This window comes from Kryptolebias marmoratus, linkage group LG16 (assembly GCF_001649575.2).
Source record: "Kryptolebias marmoratus isolate JLee-2015 linkage group LG16, ASM164957v2, whole genome shotgun sequence".
Classification (NCBI taxonomy): Eukaryota; Metazoa; Chordata; class Actinopteri; order Cyprinodontiformes; family Rivulidae; genus Kryptolebias; species Kryptolebias marmoratus.
In genome coordinates, this window is record NC_051445.1 from 30153838 (window position 1) to 30176064 (window position 22227).

Genomic DNA, 22227 nt, shown 5'->3' on the forward strand with positions numbered 1-22227 from the left:
AGAGAGAGAGAGTGTGTGTGTGTGTGTGTGTGTGTGTGTGTGTGTGTGTGTGTGTGAAGAACGCTGATGAGATATGAAATAACCAGCAGCCAATTGAATAAGCTACCCTTTTGGATTTATATATCTGTAAATCTGACTCTCAGTGCCTCACCAACCATGAACCTCACCGCACGTCACTGCTGACAGCATAGCTCCTAGGATCATTGGGACACTCAAACCCCTCCACCACGATAAGGTGGCAGCCCAGGGAGAGACAAGCAATTTCAGAAATCAGTCATTTGATTAAGAAGCAGAAACAACAAAACCACAAATATTTATAAAATTATTTAGGAAGTCAATGATGGGATATTATTTTTAACATAAAATAGGTGAGATAAGAATATGATGAATATCACCTACATTCTACATATTTGAAATGCAGTTTTTCCACTAAGAAAAATTTCTTCCTGGCTAATAGAATACAATAGATTACTCCTTTACTTGTTCCTTAGTGGGGAAAATTGAAGAGTATCAACTGCAAAGTGATTGGCAAATTGAAGCATTTAGGAAACAAAACTTTTCACACATTAAAGCAATAAGAATTAAAGTGAAAAAAAGAAAAACTATATAGCTGTGACAAAATACTGAGTGAAAATCTATACAGTTAATAAACAGTAAATGTAGGTAATAAAATGATAGTGGAACTGCACAATTGTGCTTTTATTTGTGCAAAAACTAGATACATACAAGAATATGGAGATCTGCGCGAAGAACAGCAGAAATGTAAACGGTTTATTTGGCTTGTTGCAAGGAGTATTGGTTGTACAGTTAAACAGGTGCTGGAAAGAAATATCTACAAAATTGCTCCTTTGTGCATTTGTGATGCAGCAGCCAGTCACTAAAGGAGCTTTCCATTGCTGTTACAGTGTCATATTTGGGGTGAGAGATATTGTCCAAGAGTGATGTCAATTTGGCTACAGTTTTCCTGTCTCCTACCTTGTAATGGATCAAGGGGGCATCCCAGGACAGTGCTGACCTTCCTAATGAGCTCTTCGCTATTGATAAGCTGCTGCCCCAGCAGACCACACCATAGAATATTGCTGATGCCACAACTGTGTCACAAAAGGTCTTCAGAAGTGCCCCTGCACTCCATAAGACCTGAGCCACCTGGACCTGCAGCCTTTTGCACCTCAATCTTACAGAGCTCGTTTCTCACCTTCAGTGTTGAGAGGGATAGAGTAATGCTGTGATCACAATTGCTGTTTAGACAAGACTGCAAAAGACTTTGAATCTGCTGTAGTTTCCATGCCAGGTCACTAGCTGGTGCTGTGATTTTTCTATTTCAACAACACACACATGAGCACAGACATTTTAGTCTTGAACATGAAAATAGTTGCATCCAAAATGTACAAGTACATTTGTTTGGACAAATTTTGACAAATTTTGTTTTGACAGTGTTTCTAGAATGTCAGAACTGTGTCTCCACTGACCTAAGAAATGGTGTAGCACATATATGTTCAGTGTCAGAAGCTCTGATAAACTCAAAAGAGTGAGCAGTACAAACAGCACTTTGCCTCTCACCATTTAACATGAGTGCATTGTTCATTGCGCAAGTGCAGAAAAACATTGACTGTAGCCATTCATAGTGCTCATGCAAGATTTCACACCAATGCCGTTTCCAAAAGATTTCCACTCTGAGACATGGAAGGCAAAAAGTTTCAGTTTCATAGAAAACGAACACTGTTGCTGTGCACATGAATGGCCAAACACAGAAATTACACGGTTTTACCTAAAAACAATGTTGTGTAAACAGGGCCTCAATGTTCTTACTGCAGAATTGCTCTTTTATTGTTGAGGCCCCATAGTTACCCCATCTATCATTCACAAACACAACAAGTTCCCCTAGTATGAATAAATGTACTTAAACTAGTAACAATTTTATTATGGATAGCTAAAATTTTAATTCTATCTTTTTAAATGTGTCATTCTGACAAGAAGGAAAGGTATCTAAAAAGATATTTAGAGACAGGGTGTGGTTTGATAATAAATACAGCATGCCATAAACAAAGAGCAGATTATACTACAATGATATAATTAATATGCTGATAGACACATCTCATCAACACAGTATACTACTAGTCCAAAAGTCCCCGCCTTCACTTGTCGTTGGGAGTTGAAGCTAGCTGGAATTGATTTCTGAGAGTTGTCATGTTGTATTTTTGGAACCAGTCTGCACGTTAGAGATGTGGGGCTTTAAGTCCCACTTATGACCATTACACACAATCCTTGTGTCACATGACCTTTTGTTAAAGCATGAAATAACTAATTACATCAAAACATGATAGAAAAATTCATACTTGGACATATAGCAAGGTAAGAACTATGTGAATCTACAAGAGTCAACACCTGAAAAAAAATTTAACTTAAGCCGAGTAGAGCAGAGTAGAGCCGGACTTCTGAATTAGGGCTCGTGTAAAAGGGGCATAACTGTTGAGTTAAAGAGTCTATTTATATTTCAAAATGCAATGTTACAATTGTGTGTAATTTTATACCATCCTGTGCATTTTGAAAAATTTAGTAATCAGTTTATTTTAATTTCTAATTATGTCATATCTGATCTCACCTTCAGATCACAGAACTGTTCGGTTAGGTCCTCCTTCTTGCTGACATGGGAAAAGGAACGAAGAGCCCCTGTGAGCCTTGGAGGAGCCATTCTACTCTGTCCTCCTGGTTGTCCTTCAGACTCTGAGACAAATACAGACATAATGTATTCTTATTGTAAGCTTATTTTTAAATATGCTTAGCTCAATAGCTGTAGTGTTTCCTCACACTTACAAATTCCTTCTACCAAACGCACAAAATGTATGTTTAAAGCTTACTGATTAAAGGAGACTTATACTAGCTGGCAAATTATAACATGTTACACCTGTGATAGTCTGTGAACATCATCATAACAGTGAACCTCCTGAAACACAACCAAAAAACACTTTTCAATAAAAATCTGATCCAGTAAGAGTAATTTTGTTGCTTGGAGGAGTAACTGAGGTACCAATTAAAAAATTAGAAGCATTTAACGTTTTGGAAAATAAATCATAAGTAATAATGAAGACTGAAAATTACAGAAAAGTTCAAGAGTCTGACATCTAAAAAATACCATGTTTACGAGCTAACTATACGTCAGAAATGAAGAATATGCCATACACCTGAGCAACCTTTTACATTTCATTAATATTTATCACCCACTGCAGAGAGGCAATGTTTTGCCCGTGTGCATGTGTTTGTGCCTGTTAGCAAAATACCTCATCAGCCACTGACTGAACGAACTGCAAACTTTGAAACTTAAAAAAAAGTAATCATTCGATGTACATGAACAAAAGGGTCACCATAGCTATTAGCCAACACAAAAATGGCTATAATCCAGTGAGTTTTAGAGATATTGAGCTAAAATTTGGAGTGATCGTAGCTGAGACTCATTCACTACACATACTCTGAGATGGCGCATAAATTTATTTTCAGGTTTTGACCAGGAGCTACAACTCGTTTTTCAACACAAGATGATCTTAGTTTAAAACTCTGACAGGAACGACGGCCGGCGATATGCGTTCCTACAAGGAATACTAGGCCTTCAATCAGACATTAAGTTTTTAAATGCCAGCATTGATATACTCAGAAACACGCTGAATTTTGGTTGGAGAGGGTCTGTTCGTTCCTAGCTCAACTCAGTTTGTCAGGCTGTCTGCCACTTCCGTAGCCGTTAGCTTTAGCACTGTAACTAAATAAAATACAGTAAAAATGTTTAAAGAGTGTTAGGTACCGGACATGACTTACAGTTTACTTTTCTGGAGTTATTCCTCCTAAAGCGCCTTTTGAAAGTGCAGTCAGAGGCACAACAAGGCGCGTGGAAGAAACCTGCCGGCAGATGTGAAAGCAAGTTGTGAAATTGCTTAGAATTATGGGTAATGTAGTTTACACAATATTAATACCATACAAGATAGGCTAAAGGAACTACATTACCCACCTGTGCTACATTTGTAAGGGAGATGGCCAAACTGCATCATAAAAATATTTACTGTACGCCTTTATTTACTGACTTAAATTGGAATTGTAACGTTTGTTGTTTTCTATCTGTAATATTACAAATCATACAGAAAAGATGTTATGAATTTTAAGTAAAACAGATTTCTTTTACAAGATTAAAATTGAAAGCAAAGCTTAGTTTTACTTACTTTCACCCTCACTGTCACAGACAGACTTCAATTTCATTTAGTTTTGAAATATTTTAATTACATTGGTTTCATCTGTCTCTTTCTGTCAAACACTGTTTCTTTTGTAATTTCAAATTTCTAATTTGAGTAATGTTAATGTTAACATACAGTATGTGCTTTTAGTTGTGACAGTAGAAGTTTTATGTGTTGTGTTATAAAGGACATTTGGAAAGTGTTGTAGATGGACAACAAGAAGAGCCAATGAGGACTTTTTGAACATGTGATTTTCATGTGTTAATAAAGAGAGCTGAGTCCACAGAGAAGGAAGACGAGTTCCAGTTGCAATGCCTTTCAATGGATGGTATTGTAGCGAGTTGGTGTTTTAGTTCCTATGTGGTTGTGTGTATTTGTTATAAGTTTGCACTGTGTTCCTTGTTGTGTTATGTAGAATGTTGTGGGTTTCCTGTTTGACGCTGCTGACTCCCGCCAGGTAACAGCTTTACCGTGGGGGCAGTAGAGCGCCAGGTCCGGGACACGGGAAGGACGGAAGAGGAGGGGCAGTGTGATTTGTTGTTTTGCCCGCGAGCGCCCGGTCTGGTCGACTCTGTAGAGGCGTGAGCTGTAGCCTCCGTAATAGCAGCTCAGTTCTTCATTAAAAACCGAGTTCAACCGGTAAAACCTTTTCTGCGTCATTACAGTATGAATGACATGGAAGTGATGTCATTCTTCCTTTATTAATGCTGCTATGAAAACAAACACTAAAAGAAACTGCTGCGAAACCAACTCTATTAACAGTTTACTTTTTCAGTGCATATCCCAAAAAAGACTTGGAATTTTTGTTGTTGTCGTTTCCAATAAAGATGATCAGAAGAAATTTGTTGTGAGAGTGTGAAACAATTAAATTGTTTCTGTGACAACCCCAAGGTGTATTAAGTGTAGTTTTCACATGATAAAAAGGGGTGACACTTCTTTTAAGATTTTAGTACAAAAAATATCTACATCAGATAAAATCAACCATAAAGACAACACAACAAAAACAAGACTATACACTACGAGTGGATCAAAATATCTATTTGTCTGTAATATAAATTGTATGTAATCATGCTTATGTTCTATTTAATAACTTTGTTTGGCAAAAATATATAATATTTTGAAAACTTTTACCTCTTGATTATTTCAGTAATATATTTATTATATTTAATGTTTCTTTGATTTTTTTCGAATTCATCTGTCATACATCTTCTGTGTTGTTCATACTTCTGACATATCAAAATTACATGATCCATTGTTTCCTCTTGTCCACAGTAATTACATGTGGACAAGATCGCATGTTCAAACCTTAGTCTGGATATTAATCTTTTTTCTCTTCTGTTCCTCCCTCCTGTTCTCATTTCTCCCACTCCTTGCTGTCTTCTTCACAATGTGATGGATACTGTAAAGCTAATTTCATCCTTTGTTGCTGTTTTTGCTGCTCTGTCTGCTTCTTTATTCCTTCTGACCCTGATATGTGTTGGTATCCTTAAAAATGTTACTGCTTACCCCATCATTTGTGTTCTGAATAATGTTTGTTGTATTTTTAGTAAAATGTCCGGTCTGCTATCTGAATGACTGTTCTGCAAACTGATGAGTGTTGAACTTCAATCTCAACAGACAATTGTTTCTAATGGTCTAATTTCTTCTACACATTGCACTACCAACAATACAGCTAACATTTCCTTTGTGTATACTGATATATCATTTGTAATTCTCTTACTTCTACATGAAATTCTGGTACTACATATGCAACTCCTACTTCTTCTGTTGACATTTTTGCATCTGTGTAACCTGTATATAATTATAAAAGTTGTTACATGAATTAAATATATCAATTAAATATGAATCTTTTTTTTTCTTGTCCATTACTATCATATCAACAGCTGCATCTGGAAGAATCCAAGCTGCTATTACTGGTAGTAGCACAATTGCACTAATAGTGCCAGAAGGGGGGGAGAGACCCAGAACGCAGACTCATCTTAAAAGGAAACTGATTTAATAAAGTAAAATATAAACAAAACAAAAGGCTAGCGTGGCAGCAGAAACAAACAATAACAAAATCCAAAATGGCAAGGCGAGGCAAGACAAGGCTAGGAACAAGGAAGACAAAAAACATGGCAAAAGGAATGGAATGACCCAGTGGATAATGGAGAGACAGACACCGGTTTTAAAGGCTGAGGGAGAGATGAAGATGGGTTGCAGTTTTGGACATGACAAGGAACAGGTGTGGTGGGTGTGGCAGGCGTGACCGGAAAGTTACTGGGGAGGTGAATAGTGACAGGACATGAAGAACACAGAAACTCAAAACACAACCAAACCCAAAGAAGATCAACAAGAAACCCCAAACAAAGAACAAAACCCCAACAACACCAACATTCATGACAAATAGTTAAGTATTTACTTGCATTTCTTTTGTTTTCTGATCGATCACCCACACAAAGCTTATTGTATCTTTCTTTTTTTCCAAGCTTGGTTGTAAAATATCTAGTGTTTGGTGTTCTGGGCTATTTCCTTTAAGATTAATCCATTAATTTATTGCTAGTTGATCTCTTTTTAGTATTTGTATAATTATTTTAATTATTAATCCTTCAACCCATAACATTTAATATGCTGTCTTAACACCAAAGAATACAACAACCACACTTTCCTGATTTATTTGTGCTCTCCTGATGTCTTGCTCTAAATATAATGTTGAATCACTATTATTTCTCCCTTTTCTAAAACTACTTTGATATTTAGATATAAATCCTATTTAAATGATACTGTAGATCATTTGGGTCATGATATTTTGTCCTACAACGGTTGCCGTATGTATTTTATGTTTGTTTCGTCACTACCGGTGATACTGTTGTATGCTGCCTGTTAGCTGCAGTTCTGACTAAAAGGATTTACCTGAGACGCCTTGCAGCTGTCTGTCTTTTTTCTTTATTACAATGCTACCATAGAGCAAGCATTTACAAATACGTACGTTACTCTGTTTTTTTTTTCTCCATTATGCAAGGTCCTACGTCAGAGATTGGATTATTTTTGCATTAACAGGCCTAATGCAAAAATGGACTGTTTCACCTAAACTAAACCACCAGTGTTTTGAAAAGAAACCCAGAGCCCTCTGTTGATCTTATCAGACCAAGAGGAGCCAACTAGGGCTGAGCTAGATACTTGTTTAAGACGAGTATCCTGATACAGATAAATAATTTTTGACGAATATGAGCATGATACGAGTAAAACTCGTCAATATCCGTGCTCATCCTTACGGAAGATCCTCATTGGGTAACTGACTGTTTTCACCATCTGTGGTTGGCCAGTCCCTACACACACGTACGTCTCTGCAGCGAAAGCTGTGCAACATATGCGGTGCATTTGACAAGACAGAGCGGAGGACCAAAAGCGACATAATCAAAAATAACAGCAGAATTATATATATTTTGCTTTTGCCTTTCCTTACACGATTTATCAAGTAATGTTTAAATTTTGCTTTTGCTTTTTCCTTACACATTTCCACCTCCTCTTTAATCACTGTGTGCGTTTGAGGAGGCAGCTACAGGTGGGGATAAAGGCGTACCGAACTGATACCATTTAAAAGAAGGACGGACGGTGTCGTGTTGAAAAGCGATCGGGCACGCCCCCAGAACGCCTTTTCTGCGCTCTGGGGAAAGGGAAACAATAAATAGTCATCACTGACTGTGTTGCTGTCAGCTAAGCTAGCAACATGCCTTAACTCTTCTGCAGCTGTCTGAGACATCTCTGCTAGACTTCACTTCCTCTAAAATGAGGCGTTCTCCTGAAACGGTCAAGAGCGCAGGCATGAACAATCGATCTGCACATGGATTCTGCTCCTTCGTGGTTATTGACCAATAGGGGAGGAGCTGGACCGGAAAACGGCTCGTGTCGCGTTGGTTACTGCCTCCACTCTGGCCGGGTTTTTTTTTTTTTTTTTTTAACCATCTGCTTTCTCTAAGTTTGGCTGGTGGTATGTCACACCCACTTCCGGGTTAGGCCTCGCCCACTCCAAGTGCAGATACGGATGCAGATCATTTAGATGGTTGAACAGATACAAATACAGATGGTGGTATACTCGCTCATCCCTAGAGCCAACGTACTAGGAGGTTCCCCTTCTGATGACCCATACAATAGCCATAAACTAATCATTTTGTGAGATCAACTCTTCACCCCAGTCTAATGTTGAGAAACAAGTATTTAGCATTTATTCCTTTCAGAGAAATCTCACCACACTACTTCATGTCTCTCACCGGCACTTTGATGTTGTAGGAAAGACGGACAGACAAAGGAGTCTCAGACCAGACATTCAATCATGAATCATACATTTATTAAACATTGCATTCAGCTGAATAGAGACATACAACTCACCAAAACAGAAGAGAGACCCTCACTCTGCAAAACCCTGAGTTATGTCTGGCCAGTCTCAGCCTGTTATTTTTTTTTTATATTGCCAGCCACGTCCAAGGCCTCAGTTTCGCACATAGGCAGCTGCAGTCTCATGATTTTCTAATTACCATATATGGAGTGATTTTTCTGTTTTACAGGGACAGTCAGACACAATTCTCTTCTGTGGTTCTAGCTCATCTGTTCCTTCCAGTTTTCTAAACACACAGGTTCTATTTTGATCACCAGTTTGAACTCTTTATTTTAACATAGGCTAAGTGTAGCACAATTTCAACAAGCCAAGTTTGATCATACTTTACACTAACCATCGAACCAGCTTCGAACGGACATCCGAGGGTTATTCACCTGCCTACCGAGGACGAGCCGCCAACTGTCTGGACCACTGGAACCGGCCAAAGGTTCGACTCTGTAGCAATTGGCATTTGCAGGTTTGGGTTCTCTTCTATTTTCCCTCCTGATTGGCTACTGATGAGACACAGCTGCAGCCTGTCTCCCCAATTAGAACTGAGGAGTGTTAAGGCAGCATTCTCCACCTCACCTCTAGTGTGATCCTGCCTCTCACCTGAAACCTGAGATCTTAAACATCTTACCCTGAAACCTGTCAATTTGCTTGTGATCCTGAAACACTTATTTGAAGTTCAGAGAACTTACCCAAGATCCGGAGTATCTGGAAACGAACCTGATATTACCTGTGAGTCTGAAGCTGTGTTACAGTCCCTGACCTGCAGCGGGGGGGGGGGAGCTCTCTTCATGAGAGACCTTTTCCTGTGTGTTTCAGGTTTATTTGGTTGCTACAGGCGTGGGGTGTTACAGCTCGTCAGCTGCTCCATAAAGAGCTTCACCTCAGATGTGCCAGGCCCCTTCTTTTTTCCTCTGAGCCTTGATCTGAAGTGATCTTGTCTGTGTGGTGTATTTTGAAAGAACTGTACAGTAGTTTTGTGTGGGAAATGTCCTGTTAGGTCACTGACAAGTAAAGTTTGTGCTTTGTTTTTTCTCACAGTGGAAGCTGGTAGGGGTTCTCTGCCATTTTTGTTCTTACTCTTTTTCTCCTGTTTTGTGGTCAGACAGGGAGCTCAGCCTTTGTACTTTTAAGTTTACCCTTAGCTAAAGATATTTTGTTTTCCTTTTTAGAGGGGGTGTTTTGTTTGTTATTTTGGCCTTGGAGACCCTGAAGCTTAAAGCTTCACTGTGTTTTGAGATCTTATATTTTTGTCATGTTATCCTTTTAAAATTGTAAAATAAATTGTACTTTATCTATGGACATCAACTGTTTGAGGTTTACTTGCTTGGTTTGTGTTACACCCCAGTGCCATGACTAGACTCCTTTAAGAGGGTTGTAACAAGCTGTTGTAATCTTCTCAGCCCTGCTGGATTCATCCCCCTTACCAAGTCTGGTTCGGGAACCTCTCGTACTCGTACTTGTGGAGCTAGAAATGTCTCATAATTCACAAATGCACAGGAGGAGATTCACAAAATTCACAAATGCATAGCACGAGATTCACAAATGCAAAGGATGAGATTCACAAATGCAAAGGATGAGATTCACAAAATTCACAGATGCACAGAACAAGATTCACAAATGCTGTCTGGCCACACTCTCCCCTGTCACAACCTTATAGTCCACAATCTCCCTCAGGTTACCTACACAGAATGTAGTCTACATGCATACTCCTGTCTCCACTCTTAAAGGTCACCATGTGACCTGACCTGAGTGTTCCTCCCTTTGTTGGAAATAGGTGTTAACTACAGCCATTTCCATCCTCTTGGCAAAATCCATCATCATGTCCTTCCTGGTTCCCTTCCTTGACATCAAACCTGCCCATTACTGCCTCATTTCCTGTTCCCTTCACCAACATGTCCATTCAGATCTGCTCCAATCATGACTCTCTCCATCCTGGGAATATTTTCTGTCACTTCATCAAGATCCTTCCAGAATTGCTCTTTCTTTTGTACATCACATCCGACCTATGGAGCATAACCACTGGCAACATTCAGCATCAGACTTTCTACTTCTACCTTCAGAGATCACCACTCTTTTCAACTCAACTGCACTCCTTGCTTACTCCTCCTTTAGGACAACCCCTATTTGATTTCTCTTCCTATCCACACCATGGTAAAACAGCTTGACCCCTATATCACTGGTGGTCCCCGTACCGGGGACAGCAGCACTGCCAACAAGATCAACCCAATAGGCCAAGAGACTAAGGGGTTAACCCTTGCTCACATAACACATCTACCTTCCTTCTCTGCATCATGTCTGCCAGCTCTCTAGTTTTGCTTGTCATTTCTCTATGTTTAGAATTGCTACCCTCACTCCTACACTCTTGCTTTTCCTCTTCTCCCTCTGTCTCCTGGTGCAGTTCCCTTCTCATGGTATTCGACTAACAGTAGCACCTTGTTTGTCTACAGCACCGGTGGCGGTCGGTGTTGACCTGTGTGTCGACCGATCCATTATGGTGTCACTTGGATGAACTTGTATGTTAGTTTTGGCAAAAGTGTTTTATGCCAGATGCAGTTCCTGACACAACCCTTACCATTTACCCGGGCATGGTACCAACTTGAGAGATACACATACACATACACGTATAGTTTTAAAAAAATGTTTTTTATGATTTTACATATCCCACACTTTGTTACAGTCTTCTGGACTTAACCTTTTCCGACACAAAGTCTACATCTTTCACAGCAAGAGAGGACACCCACATTTTAAAATACCTTTAAAGGTTTTAACACTTCTGTTTGTTCTCAAACTTTGCTTCATACTGACCTAAACATACAGTAGTTGTCATTTACCTACACACACCCCAAAAGAGAGAGAAATATGTTTATATTTCCCATTATAAAGTATTTATACTGTTGTGGTTATTTAGAAAGCACTTTAGAAATAAAATAGTCAGTTAACAAGTCTTCCTTCCTATTAATTTGATTTACAGTTGTCACTACCTTCAAAGAACCAGATAAAAAAAATGCATCACATCCCGGCTGGGACAAATATGTTTAATTTTTTAATTTTTTTAAATAATTTAATTTTTTTGCTCTAGATGGAATTTTTTTTTTTTTTTAAAGATAGGCTGATGGGAGCCTTAACCTAACCGACACCCTTGAAGCAGTACAAGTGTAGAAATGTCAGCAAGGAAAGCCATGGATGCCACCAGTGGGTCCTGAGGCAGTGTTGAACAAGGCCAACAACCTGCTTGCAGAACCATTGAGATCCAGCAAACAGAAAACACTTGCTGGGTTTCTTTGAAATTGAGGTTGGTGTATTTTGTGCTCAAAAATGCCTTGGGCTACGCTGCTTATCTGGTAGCTGCTATGAAAAGGGACTCCAATAGTGGCAGGAAAAATTGGAACGCCCACGCTCACAACAAACAGTGCTTTAGGGAGTACATGGAGCTATTTCCAACTGGCAGAATTGCTATTGCCATGAAGGAAGGGCATTACTCCAAGAAAGGGCCTTAGAAACATCTTTCTACACAGAAAGCTCCAACCACCCATCATTCTGTAACTGCTAGCTCATCCTCTTCAACACTGCATGCTGCCCCACCTGAACTGCCTCTCTCGACCAAGACCCTCTCCACTTCCTCTCTTTCCTCCCTATGGTTGGGAAATTACCAGACCAGAAGGACCTGACCTGAGTGGCAGATGTCTCAGTTAGTGATCATTTACTTGAACCTTGTGGATGAACCCTTTAATACATGCAAGATGGCGGGCTGAAGCAAAATCAACAAAATTCAAATGGCATGTTTTTGTGTCAGTGGTAGGTTTTTGTATTATACTCTTTAATGAAAGTCACTTCTCCACTGACTATGTTAACCTGCAGTGCTTTAATTAGGTCAAGGGCCAGTAGAAGTAACCCAGTTATCACAATATAGAATGATGCTGAACCTTTGTTTTGATTTGCTACTTTTAAAGCAGCTTGTGGGCGTCCAATGACAGGTCATCTTTTGGTCACCTGTTGCATATGTGACAAGTTTAACTTTGGGTTCTATCAGTTGGCATTGTGCAAAATGTTGCTTGTAAACAGTTTCTGGCAAAGTAGATACAGAAACTCTAGTGTCTACAATTAACTCCAGAAATTGGTACTTCCTTGTGGTGCTTCACTGTTCATCTGGCATGTGATTTTATCAAATGCTGCAGCCATCAGCTTAACATCATTAACACACAGTATTGCTAACTCAGGAATAACCACTTCTCTTACTGCAGCCACAGATGATTTGCATGTTTTGGCAAAATGTCCCTTTTTTACAGTTATTGTAAAGAATCAGACTAAATCCGACTGAGAACTCAAAATTCAGCCAGTGTTCCACAACCATAACGAAAACCACACTGCTCTTCCTGAATCCGAGGTTTGACTATCTGATGGAGCCTCCTCTCCAGAACCCCAGAATAGACCTTACCAGGGAGGCTAAAGAGTGTGATCCCTCTGTAGTTGGAACACACTCTCCGGTCCCCCTTTTTAAATAATTTGACCAACACCCCAGTCTGCCAATGCAGGGGAACTGCCCCCCAATATCCATGCAATATTGCAGTCGCGTTAGCCAACAGAACCCCACATCCAGAGCCCTACGGAACTCCAGGCAAATCTCACCTACCCCCGGAGCCTTGCCACCAAGGAGCTTTTTAACCACCTCGGTGACCTCACCACCGGAGATTTGAGAGCCTGAACCAAAGTCCCCAGGCTCCGCCTCCTCAATGGAAGACGTGCCGGTGGGATTGAGGAGGTCTTCAAAGTATTCTGCCCACCTCCCGTCTCCACCAGCAGGTTCGAGGGTTGCCGCCACGACAGGCACCAACTACCACATAAGCATTGAAGTCCGCCAGCAGAACAAGGGAGTCCCCAGTAGGGGAACTCTCCAGTACCCCCTCCAAGGACTCCAAAAAGGGTGGGTAATCTGAACTCCTGTTTGGCGCATAAGCACAAACAACAGTCAGGACCCATCCCCCACACGTAGGAAGGCTACCCTCTCATTCACTGGGGTAAATCCCAACGTAAGTATGCCCACTCTGGCCCGACGCCTCTCAACAGAGAGACACCAGAAACTCCAGAGTGAAAGATTGTCCAATCCCTCTCAAGGAGACTGGTTCCAGAGCCACAGCCGTGCGTTAAGGTGAGCCCGACTATATTAGCCAGAACCTCTCAAACTCACACACCAGCTCAGGCTTTTTCCCCACCAGAGAGGTGACATTCCATGTCCCAAGAGCTAGCTTCTGTAGTCGAGGATCAGACCGCCAAGGTCCCTGCCTTAGGCCACCACCTATCCCACATTGCACCCGACCCCTTTGGCCCCTCCCATTGGTGATGAGCCCATGGGAAGAGGGACCCATGTCTCCTCTTCGGGCTGTGCCTGGTGGCCGGGCTCCATGGGTGAAAGCCCGGCCACCAGGCACTCGCCAACGTGCCCCACCTCTATGCCTGGCTCCAGAGTCGGGCCCCGGTGACCTGCGTCTGGGTGAGGGAACACTGCATCCAAAACTGTTGTTCTTCATAGGGGTCTCTGAACTGCACTTTGTCTGGCCCCTTACATAGGACCTGTCTGCCTTGGGTGATTCTATTAGGGGCATGAAGCCCCTGACAGCATAGCGCCTAGGATCATTGGGACACTCAAACCCCTCCACCACGGCAGCCAAAAGCAGTGTAGCATTTTTAGCTGCTGCTTCCACTTAACATGCTCAGAGCTTGATCCAGTGTGAGGTTTCCAGCAGTGACTTCTTCTTCTCAGCACTAGAATAAGCATTATCAATAAGTTGATTTCTTAAATCATTATCCATCACTCCAAAATCACATGATGCAGTTAAGGCTCTGATATATATATAGATATATATATATATCTATATATATATAGATATATATATATATGGCCAGAGAGAGACGTCAATCAGGAAACCCACCATTTTTTAAACAATAAGCAATAGCATTTTTTTTTTTGGGCTTGTCACTGCAGCCCCGCTGGGGGTTCTACATTATGGTTGCTGGGGGGTTCCTCTGCTTTTTTTAAAAAAAAAAAAAAAAGGGGGGGGAAGAAAGGAATGGTCATCAGTCACCTTCTGTACATGGATGACATTAAGCTGTATGCCAAAGGTGAGCGAGACATCAACTCACTGATCCACCTCATCAGGATATACAGCAAGGACATTGGTATGTCAGCTGAATGATGTCCAAGAGAGACAAGGTGATCACAATTGAAGGACACAGGACAGATCTGAATTTATCTTTTAATTGGATAAATACTTAATCACAATCACATTACAATCCAGCTACTACAATGGCAATTCATTTGCAATTCCATCTCCTCTTTTACATAGTGAGATTTTAGAATAAGAAAATTTTAGAAACAAACATAAACAAGGTTTTAACAAAGGGGTCACTTGCTAGAACATAGAGAAGGTATTGAAAAAGGTGTCGCCTATGATCTTGACCTTTGACCCCATGATCTTGAAAACAAATGGGATTATCCTTGATGCATGAAAAGTCCAGCGGTGCAGTTTGACATTCCTACTTTACACAGTTACAAAGTTCAGAGAATGGGGTCACCTGTGACCTTAACCTTTGACTCTGTTACTTTGAAATCAATACGGATCATGATCTATGGAGGTGCCAGCTATGCAGTTTGACATTCCTACGTTTTGCAGGTGCAACGTAAGAGTACGGGGTCACCTATGACCTTGACCTTTAATTGGACCATCCCCAATATTTAATCACTTGATTGTTGTGACAACCCCAACATTTCCTGAAAATTTCATTAAAATCTACCCATTAGTTTTTAAGTAATCTTGCTAAAAAACAGACAAACAAACCAACCAACACTTCTGAAAATATAACATTCTTGGCAGAGTTATTCAAGTGTGCTGACAGATCAATTTACACATTTGTTAAAGTATCTCACATAAAGGTAGTGTCAAACTAAGTAACAGTAACAGTTGGAGAACTTTCAAGCCCCAAAGGTGTTCTCTGCAATATTTTTGCAGTCTCTCACAATACAATTGGTGTTACTTTGCAAGAAGCCTCAAATTCCCTCTGATAAAATACTATTATTGGACGTGTTGCTCCAGTTCAGTTATAATTCACTCTTAAACCTTTAATAATACTTTGATGAGCAAATATGACACTTGAAGTAATTGGATGTTGCCTCTTTGTCAACACAACACCACAGGAATTCAGGAATACAGGAGCTTTAGTACGCACACAACCGCTGCATGTAGTTAGTAACCCATTTCACACAGAGATCACATTATAATGCCACTGAGCATACCACATTGTCATGCTAATGATGCTCACCTTTGCTCAGACTGCCCAAACAGAGGTTTTTCAAGTGTGTAGTTTCCAATAGCATGCAAGATTGTAGAATTAGAGGTGAAACCACAGATCCTACATATTTTGTGGCATATTCCTCAATGAGGACCATTTCTTAGACACAAATGTTGACCTCAAGTGCAAGTTCAGATACTAAACAACTTTGCCCCTTACTTTTTTCTAACTTTACAAATGCAATGATAAGGTGCTACGAATGCACAATGCTCTCACCTCGAACAGACTGTGTCACATCCATCACAATCTGTCAAAGCCAAAAAAAAAAACATGGCTACATGCCCTGCAAACCCTGCCAGCTATGTCATCCCAAGTCTGCATTCTGTCTTATGCTGTCTAAGTCTGACAGTGGTCAGTGACAGAGCTTGTAAACCAGCTTCTTTCATTTGTACAGAACAGCCAGAGCTGAGGCTAAACTGACTCTTACTGTCTACTACAGAATAAATGATCCAGCTGAGACGTTCTCCAGTCAGAAGAATTTTAAACATAACTGTAAGATAACACAAACATTGAAAGTAAAAAAAGTCAAACCACCAGTGACCTTTTTGGGTCAGACTGCTCACTCAGGCACCATCCACACTCCTCTGAATAATTTTCTAAACAGATATGTTTTACTCATTTTATGGGAAAAAATATGATAAAGATTTTAACAGTTTTAGATTAGCAGAATTTTTCTTAAATCTACATGGGATCCTTTTCTAATTCAGAAAAAAAAATTAAACTTTGTGTCTAACATCCAAAGCACTCCACAACCAACCTCCAGCTTATTAAAGGTGAGTTGAAATCAAAATTAAAAGTATGAGATCCACATGTTTCACCTTTAACAATTTTTAAAATATATTTTCTGTGTCATGTTTCATTCATGTTGTTGTTTAAAATCCCCGGGCGCGCTCGGTCTTCCCTCGCCCCCTCCTCTTCCTCTTTGTTTCCTCTCTGCTCATCCCCGCCTCCTCGTCTCTTGTTTTTTTTTCTTAACTTTGAATGTTTTAATTTGTGATTCTTGTGTTAGTGAAGTTAAATAAAGTTAGTCAAAACATAAGATAAACTCCGTCTTGTCGTCTTTCGTGAGACCCAAAGACTCCTTGACCTCAGCCTCATCATAGCCAGTCTATCGGACCTCCACCTGAGCGTCCTTCCAGCACTGCCTACTGAGAGCCTACTGTCAATACTGCCTACTGGGAGCTGGCCTGAAGGTTCTCCTCTGCTCCTGCTGAATGAAAGTGTTCTGGAGACGAAATCTTGTGACCACCTTTCACCAAACTTCGGCCTAAAACCCACCTAGTACTGAAATGCAGCAAGTGATAAAGTCAACTCTTGGTAGGAACAACAATCTCCTAATATTCTGTTGGTGCTCTTCTGATAATAACAAGACTACAGGTCTTTGGCTCAAATTTTATAATTTTTCCAGTTCAGTTTGCCTAAATTCATAGTAATTATTGTTACTTCCGCCCTCACGTAACCTTTAACATTTCACACACCCTTTTGCCTCAAAGCTGTAACTTCTAAATATAAAACCCTGCAGTTAAAGAAAGAAAAAGGGGGTTTGGGCCTCCCGTGCCTAAAGTAATATTATTGCGCTGCCCAGCTGAGACCACTGGTTGGTATATGCTCTCCATCCTACTCATCAGGTTGGAAAGAAATAGAGGGAACCACTAGGAGGGGAATCCCAATTAAGGCCCTTGTGGCTGATGTTGCACTCCAGAAGGTGTTGGCGATACCAGGGGATCCCTTATTAGACTGTATGTTTGACTCCTTAAAAAGTGTAATTGGAATATGTAAACTAGAGGACTCCTTCAGGTTGTTTAGATGGTGTGCCTATGACTCTGAATTTGAACCTAAAAAAAATGATGAAAGATTTAAAAGTTGGTCCCTTAAGGGCCTCACATGTTAGAATTCATTTCTCCATAAGGGGTCATTTAGAAGTTTTGAGGCTTTACAAAATGAGCACGGTTTGGAAAAAAACAATTTCTATAGATATCTTCAAGTCAGACATCATTTTAATCAAAATCTGAGGGATGCTCCAAGTGGTTGCAGCGAGGGATTTTTGGAGGTCTTCCAATCATTAATGAAACCAGGACAATTCAACAAGGTGGTTTCCAGGATATACTGTGTAAGGGAATTCAATTCTCAAAACAAGGGAATACGGACTACATTAGGAAAAAATGGGAGACTGAACTGAACGAACGGATCCCGGTCGAAACCTGGGAGGATATATGCCAAGCTCAGTGGACCTTCACGGCTTCAAATACATGGAGAGAGTTCTGCTGGAAGAACATTGTGAGGTTCTTTATTACACCGATTCAGAAAAGACATTTGGGAGTTGGAGATTTTTGCTGGAGACAATGTGGGACTAAGGGAGCTACACATGAACACATCTTTTGGGGATGCCAGGTAGTTAAACATTTTTGGGAGGAAATTCATGGACACATGCAAAACATCTTTGGAGTTAAGATTCCTTTTAAATGTACAATCCTGTATATGGGTGATATACAACATATGCTGAATAGAAATAATAGAAGATTGTTTGGCCTCCTTATGGCGGCCAGTAAAAAGGCCATTACACGGAAATGGCTTAAAGTGGAACCACCTACTACTGAAGAATGGCTTAATGTTGTACATGAAATCTATGTGATGGAGAAGATCACTTTTTCTCTAAAAATTCAAACGGATAAATTCTGTAGAACTTGGTCAAAATGGTCTGAATATGTAAAGCCGGTAAGGTCGGATTTCAGGTAAATTTTTGGGAGCCCACCCACGTAACCCCTGTACTTTAATGCATAGCAATGTGTGTATAACAGGTTATCTTCTTTGGTTTAATTAGACTCTCCAGTTCAGCTTTTATGCTGATTCAGCATCTCAGTCAATATTTTGGTGCCAAATTCAAACATTCAGTAATTTTCCTAACCTGCCATAAGTTGTGCTATATTTGTTTGTTCAATAAACATCACATAAATGGTGCAAAAAACTTAATTCAGTTGTGTGTGTGTGTTTTGACATAATTATGATCCTACGGGAAGAACTCATTGTTTAGTGTGGCAATCGGTGGTTTTAAAGTACACAACAAAATTAAATTTTGTTACCTACAATGCCACCTGGGACTTTCACACAGGTTCCCTGTGCAATGAGCAGGAGACATGGTTTCAAGTTTATAATAATAATTTATTAAAACAAAATAAAAGTAGAAAAACTACCTGTATGTGGAAGAAATAAAACTCAGTTGGCGAGGTTTACCCAGGTCCTGGATGGAGAGCTTCCAAACAAACAAAAAAAAAAGAAATCACTACACACACTCGTTTCCCTCCACCTATCTGTGCTGGTCACTGCAATCACACCAAAAGGGAACGCCACCATCCAGGCCACGCGCACCACCGTCGCCAATTTGCAGTACTGTGTTTTAGAGACTATAAAGAAAATAAAAACAAATTAAAAATACAATTAAGATGGTACAATAAAACCGTTAAAAGTCCATCATCCTCAGCCAGAACCGCACAATGCAGTGTACGACCCAGTGCTGAACAAGCCGCCGTTCCCTCTTCCTCTTGTCGCGGCATGGCAGTGTCAAATGCTGCTCTCAACGAGCCAAAGGATGGGATAACTCCAAGAAAGCAGCAGCGGTGACTGTGAAAATGTATCTACAATTCCTGAAGTAAAATATAACATTTTAGATCAAATAGGTTAAAAATAATGTTCGCTACAGAGTCCACATAACGATCATGCCAAGCTCTTTCCTCGCTCCCACATAAACAGGAATGCTCACAAAAACTGCAACAGGAACCACTTCACCCACAATCAGACAGGGTGGGGAATACGCCAACTCCTATGTAGTAATGAAAAAGTATATAATTACATGGTCAAAACAATTGTAGATGTGTAGACAGTCAACCTCATCTGTACTAGGCACACAGCAAGCCAACACGGAAGTGCAGTATGACGCGTCAGACAACAAGTGTTTCAGAAATGCAGAGTGACATATCAGTCAACCAGTGCCAGCCTACCGTTTACCTGAGTGAGTGCCCCATAGTGTTATTGGCTGACCAAGCAACTACCCTGGCAGCAGGTGCAGTCTTCATCTGCCTCCTGCCACATTTGGGTAACATTTTGAAACTGATAAACATAAATCCTAGATTTATACAATTTTTCCCTCTTTTGAGGGTGGTGCCCTGAGGTTTATAATTTTTGAACTGTTAATGATCCATAACTTCTCCATCATATTTTGTGTACCCTTCTACAATCCTTAGTGGCAAGGTGAGCCTTTAAATGTTCATTGAGGAAATTAGTGAAGGCACACTTTAACACACTCTCATTCCATCTGGTCTCTGCAGTCAGAATTTGAAAGTGAATAGAGAATTCCATGACAAATTCAGATTCCTGTTTCAAACTTAGCAGATTTTGAGCTGCATCGTCTACACCTGATTTGAATCAGTGTGTCATTAACAGGCTTCTGCAAAACATGAAGAGGTAACTTAACCACGGAATCAGGTGTGTTGGAGCAGGGAAACAAGTAAAACATGCAACATAGTGGCTCTCCATTACCAGGGTTGCTAACCCCTGATCTACATGGAGGGGGTGATCACTTTGCAGAAGACAGTGAGGAGCATTAAATAGTTGAGTCTCTCTTTATGAGATTTGCAAGCAGATAAGCTTCCACCCACAGGAGAGCCCTGCCTCTCAAGGCACTAAAAAGAGGAAACTTTGGAGTTGTCTGAATGATAACGACGGGGGAATAGATTAAAGGTGAGGTTACATCGCAAGATAAATCCACTGCAGCGTTCAGCTTTTACTTCAAATGGTTCAGGAGGTGATAGAGTGGGTTCCTGAACTGGTACTGACTGTGATTCAGGTGGAACTGGTGTAGAACAGAATTTTGACTTGTGGGAAGGATAAAAGTTTACTTTTGATCTAACGTTATTAGAACTGAACCAAACTGACCTAAACATTGGGTAGTGGCTTGTTGTTGTCCATGTAAATCATGTAAAGTGGTTTTTTGGCAGCCAATCAGTCCCTGAGAACTTAGGTCCAACTGGATCTTTTCAGAGTCAACTGAACTCTGACTTTTATTGAAATGGGGGAAGGAAAGGCATCTGAGAGATTGCTGCGGAAAGACTGACTGAGAGGTTAGACTTGGAGACGTATGTATATTATTGTTAGTGTGGTGATTCTGGAGGTGTTGTATTTTTGTACTTCCTGGTGGGCCGTCTCGGCGGCTGATTGGCAGCTCTTCTCCACTCCCTCTACACCTGTGGCAGATCAGGCTCATCAGGAGACATGGATATTTAAGGCTGTGGTGGGAACCAGACCAGCGCTGGAGCATTGTTTTGCCTTCGTGGTAAAGTGCTAAGCCCTTTGCAGACTTACCTGTAATCTTGTAAAACTTCTCTTGAGTTTTTGTACTTTGTGTTTTTACCTATCCAGGACAACCTGACCTTCGTGGATCCAGTCTGGTCTGTTTTTGGAAACTTGCCTCAAAGCTAAGACATCTACCTGTTTGCCTGTGCCTGTCTGCCTACCCTGAAAAGGATATTACCTGCTGCCTCCTGGAGAATCTGCTAACCTGCTACTGGGATATACTTACCTCCTATACTCACCTCCGCGCCGTGAACTACTCTTTGCACCGTAAGAACTCTCTCCTGGAAGTCAATTCTATATACTCACCTGTCCATTCTCTAAGGCAAACCTGAGACTCATTACGCCCTCTGTTCGCAGCTCCTGGTTCCGGTTATTCTCGCATCACCTGGTTCACTGTAAATAAACTCACTTCTTGTTATCTTGGTTTCCCGTGTCTGTCTGACGCCGAGCTGCTCGTATTAGAAAAGTTCAGAATCCTGACAGTTAGAGATTTTAGAGGTGACAATTCCTACTGTATGTGTCTGTGGTTGACAGGTATAGAGAAGGTAATTCCAGGATGGAGGTCTTGGGCCAGTTCCAGGGTGTTTCTAGGTAAGTTGAAGTTATGCAGTAGCATTATGACTAATCTCAAATTTATTAGCCTGGGGTTGCAAATGATGAACTTTTACCTAAAACTCACAGAAATTACTTTGGTTTTGCCAGACCTTGAAAAAACCTCCCTCACCTAAAACAGTTTCATATTTCATATTGAAACAACTACCGACTGAAACACTCTTTATTAAAACATTTCAATTTTACATAAAAATAAGCCCTCTCCCTGGGCTGCCACCTTATCGTGGTGGAGGGGTTTGAGTGTCCCAATGATCCTAGGAGCTATGCTGTCAGGGGCTTCATGCCCCTAGCAGGGTCACCCAAGGCAGACAGGTCCTAGGTGAGGGGCCCGACGAAGTGCAG

The 22227-nt window shown here is 40.7% G+C and overlaps 1 protein-coding gene across 4 annotated transcripts in view; it reads right to left on the minus strand.

The window, feature by feature from the left end:
- Positions 1-3920, minus strand: part of ascc3 (activating signal cointegrator 1 complex subunit 3) — a 297685-nt gene extending 293765 nt beyond the window's left edge. For all 4 annotated transcript variants that reach the window (XM_037980369.1, XM_017414246.3, XM_025005501.2 and 1 more), the window contains exons 1-2: positions 3808-3920; positions 2603-2724 (exon numbers count right to left, since the gene is read on the minus strand). In XM_037980369.1, coding sequence (XP_037836297.1) covers positions 2603-2692 — 90 coding nt within the window. In that variant the 5' untranslated portion in view covers positions 2693-2724; positions 3808-3920. The remainder of the gene's footprint in view (positions 1-2602; positions 2725-3807) is intronic.
- Between the last annotated feature and the right edge of the window lie 18307 nt (positions 3921-22227).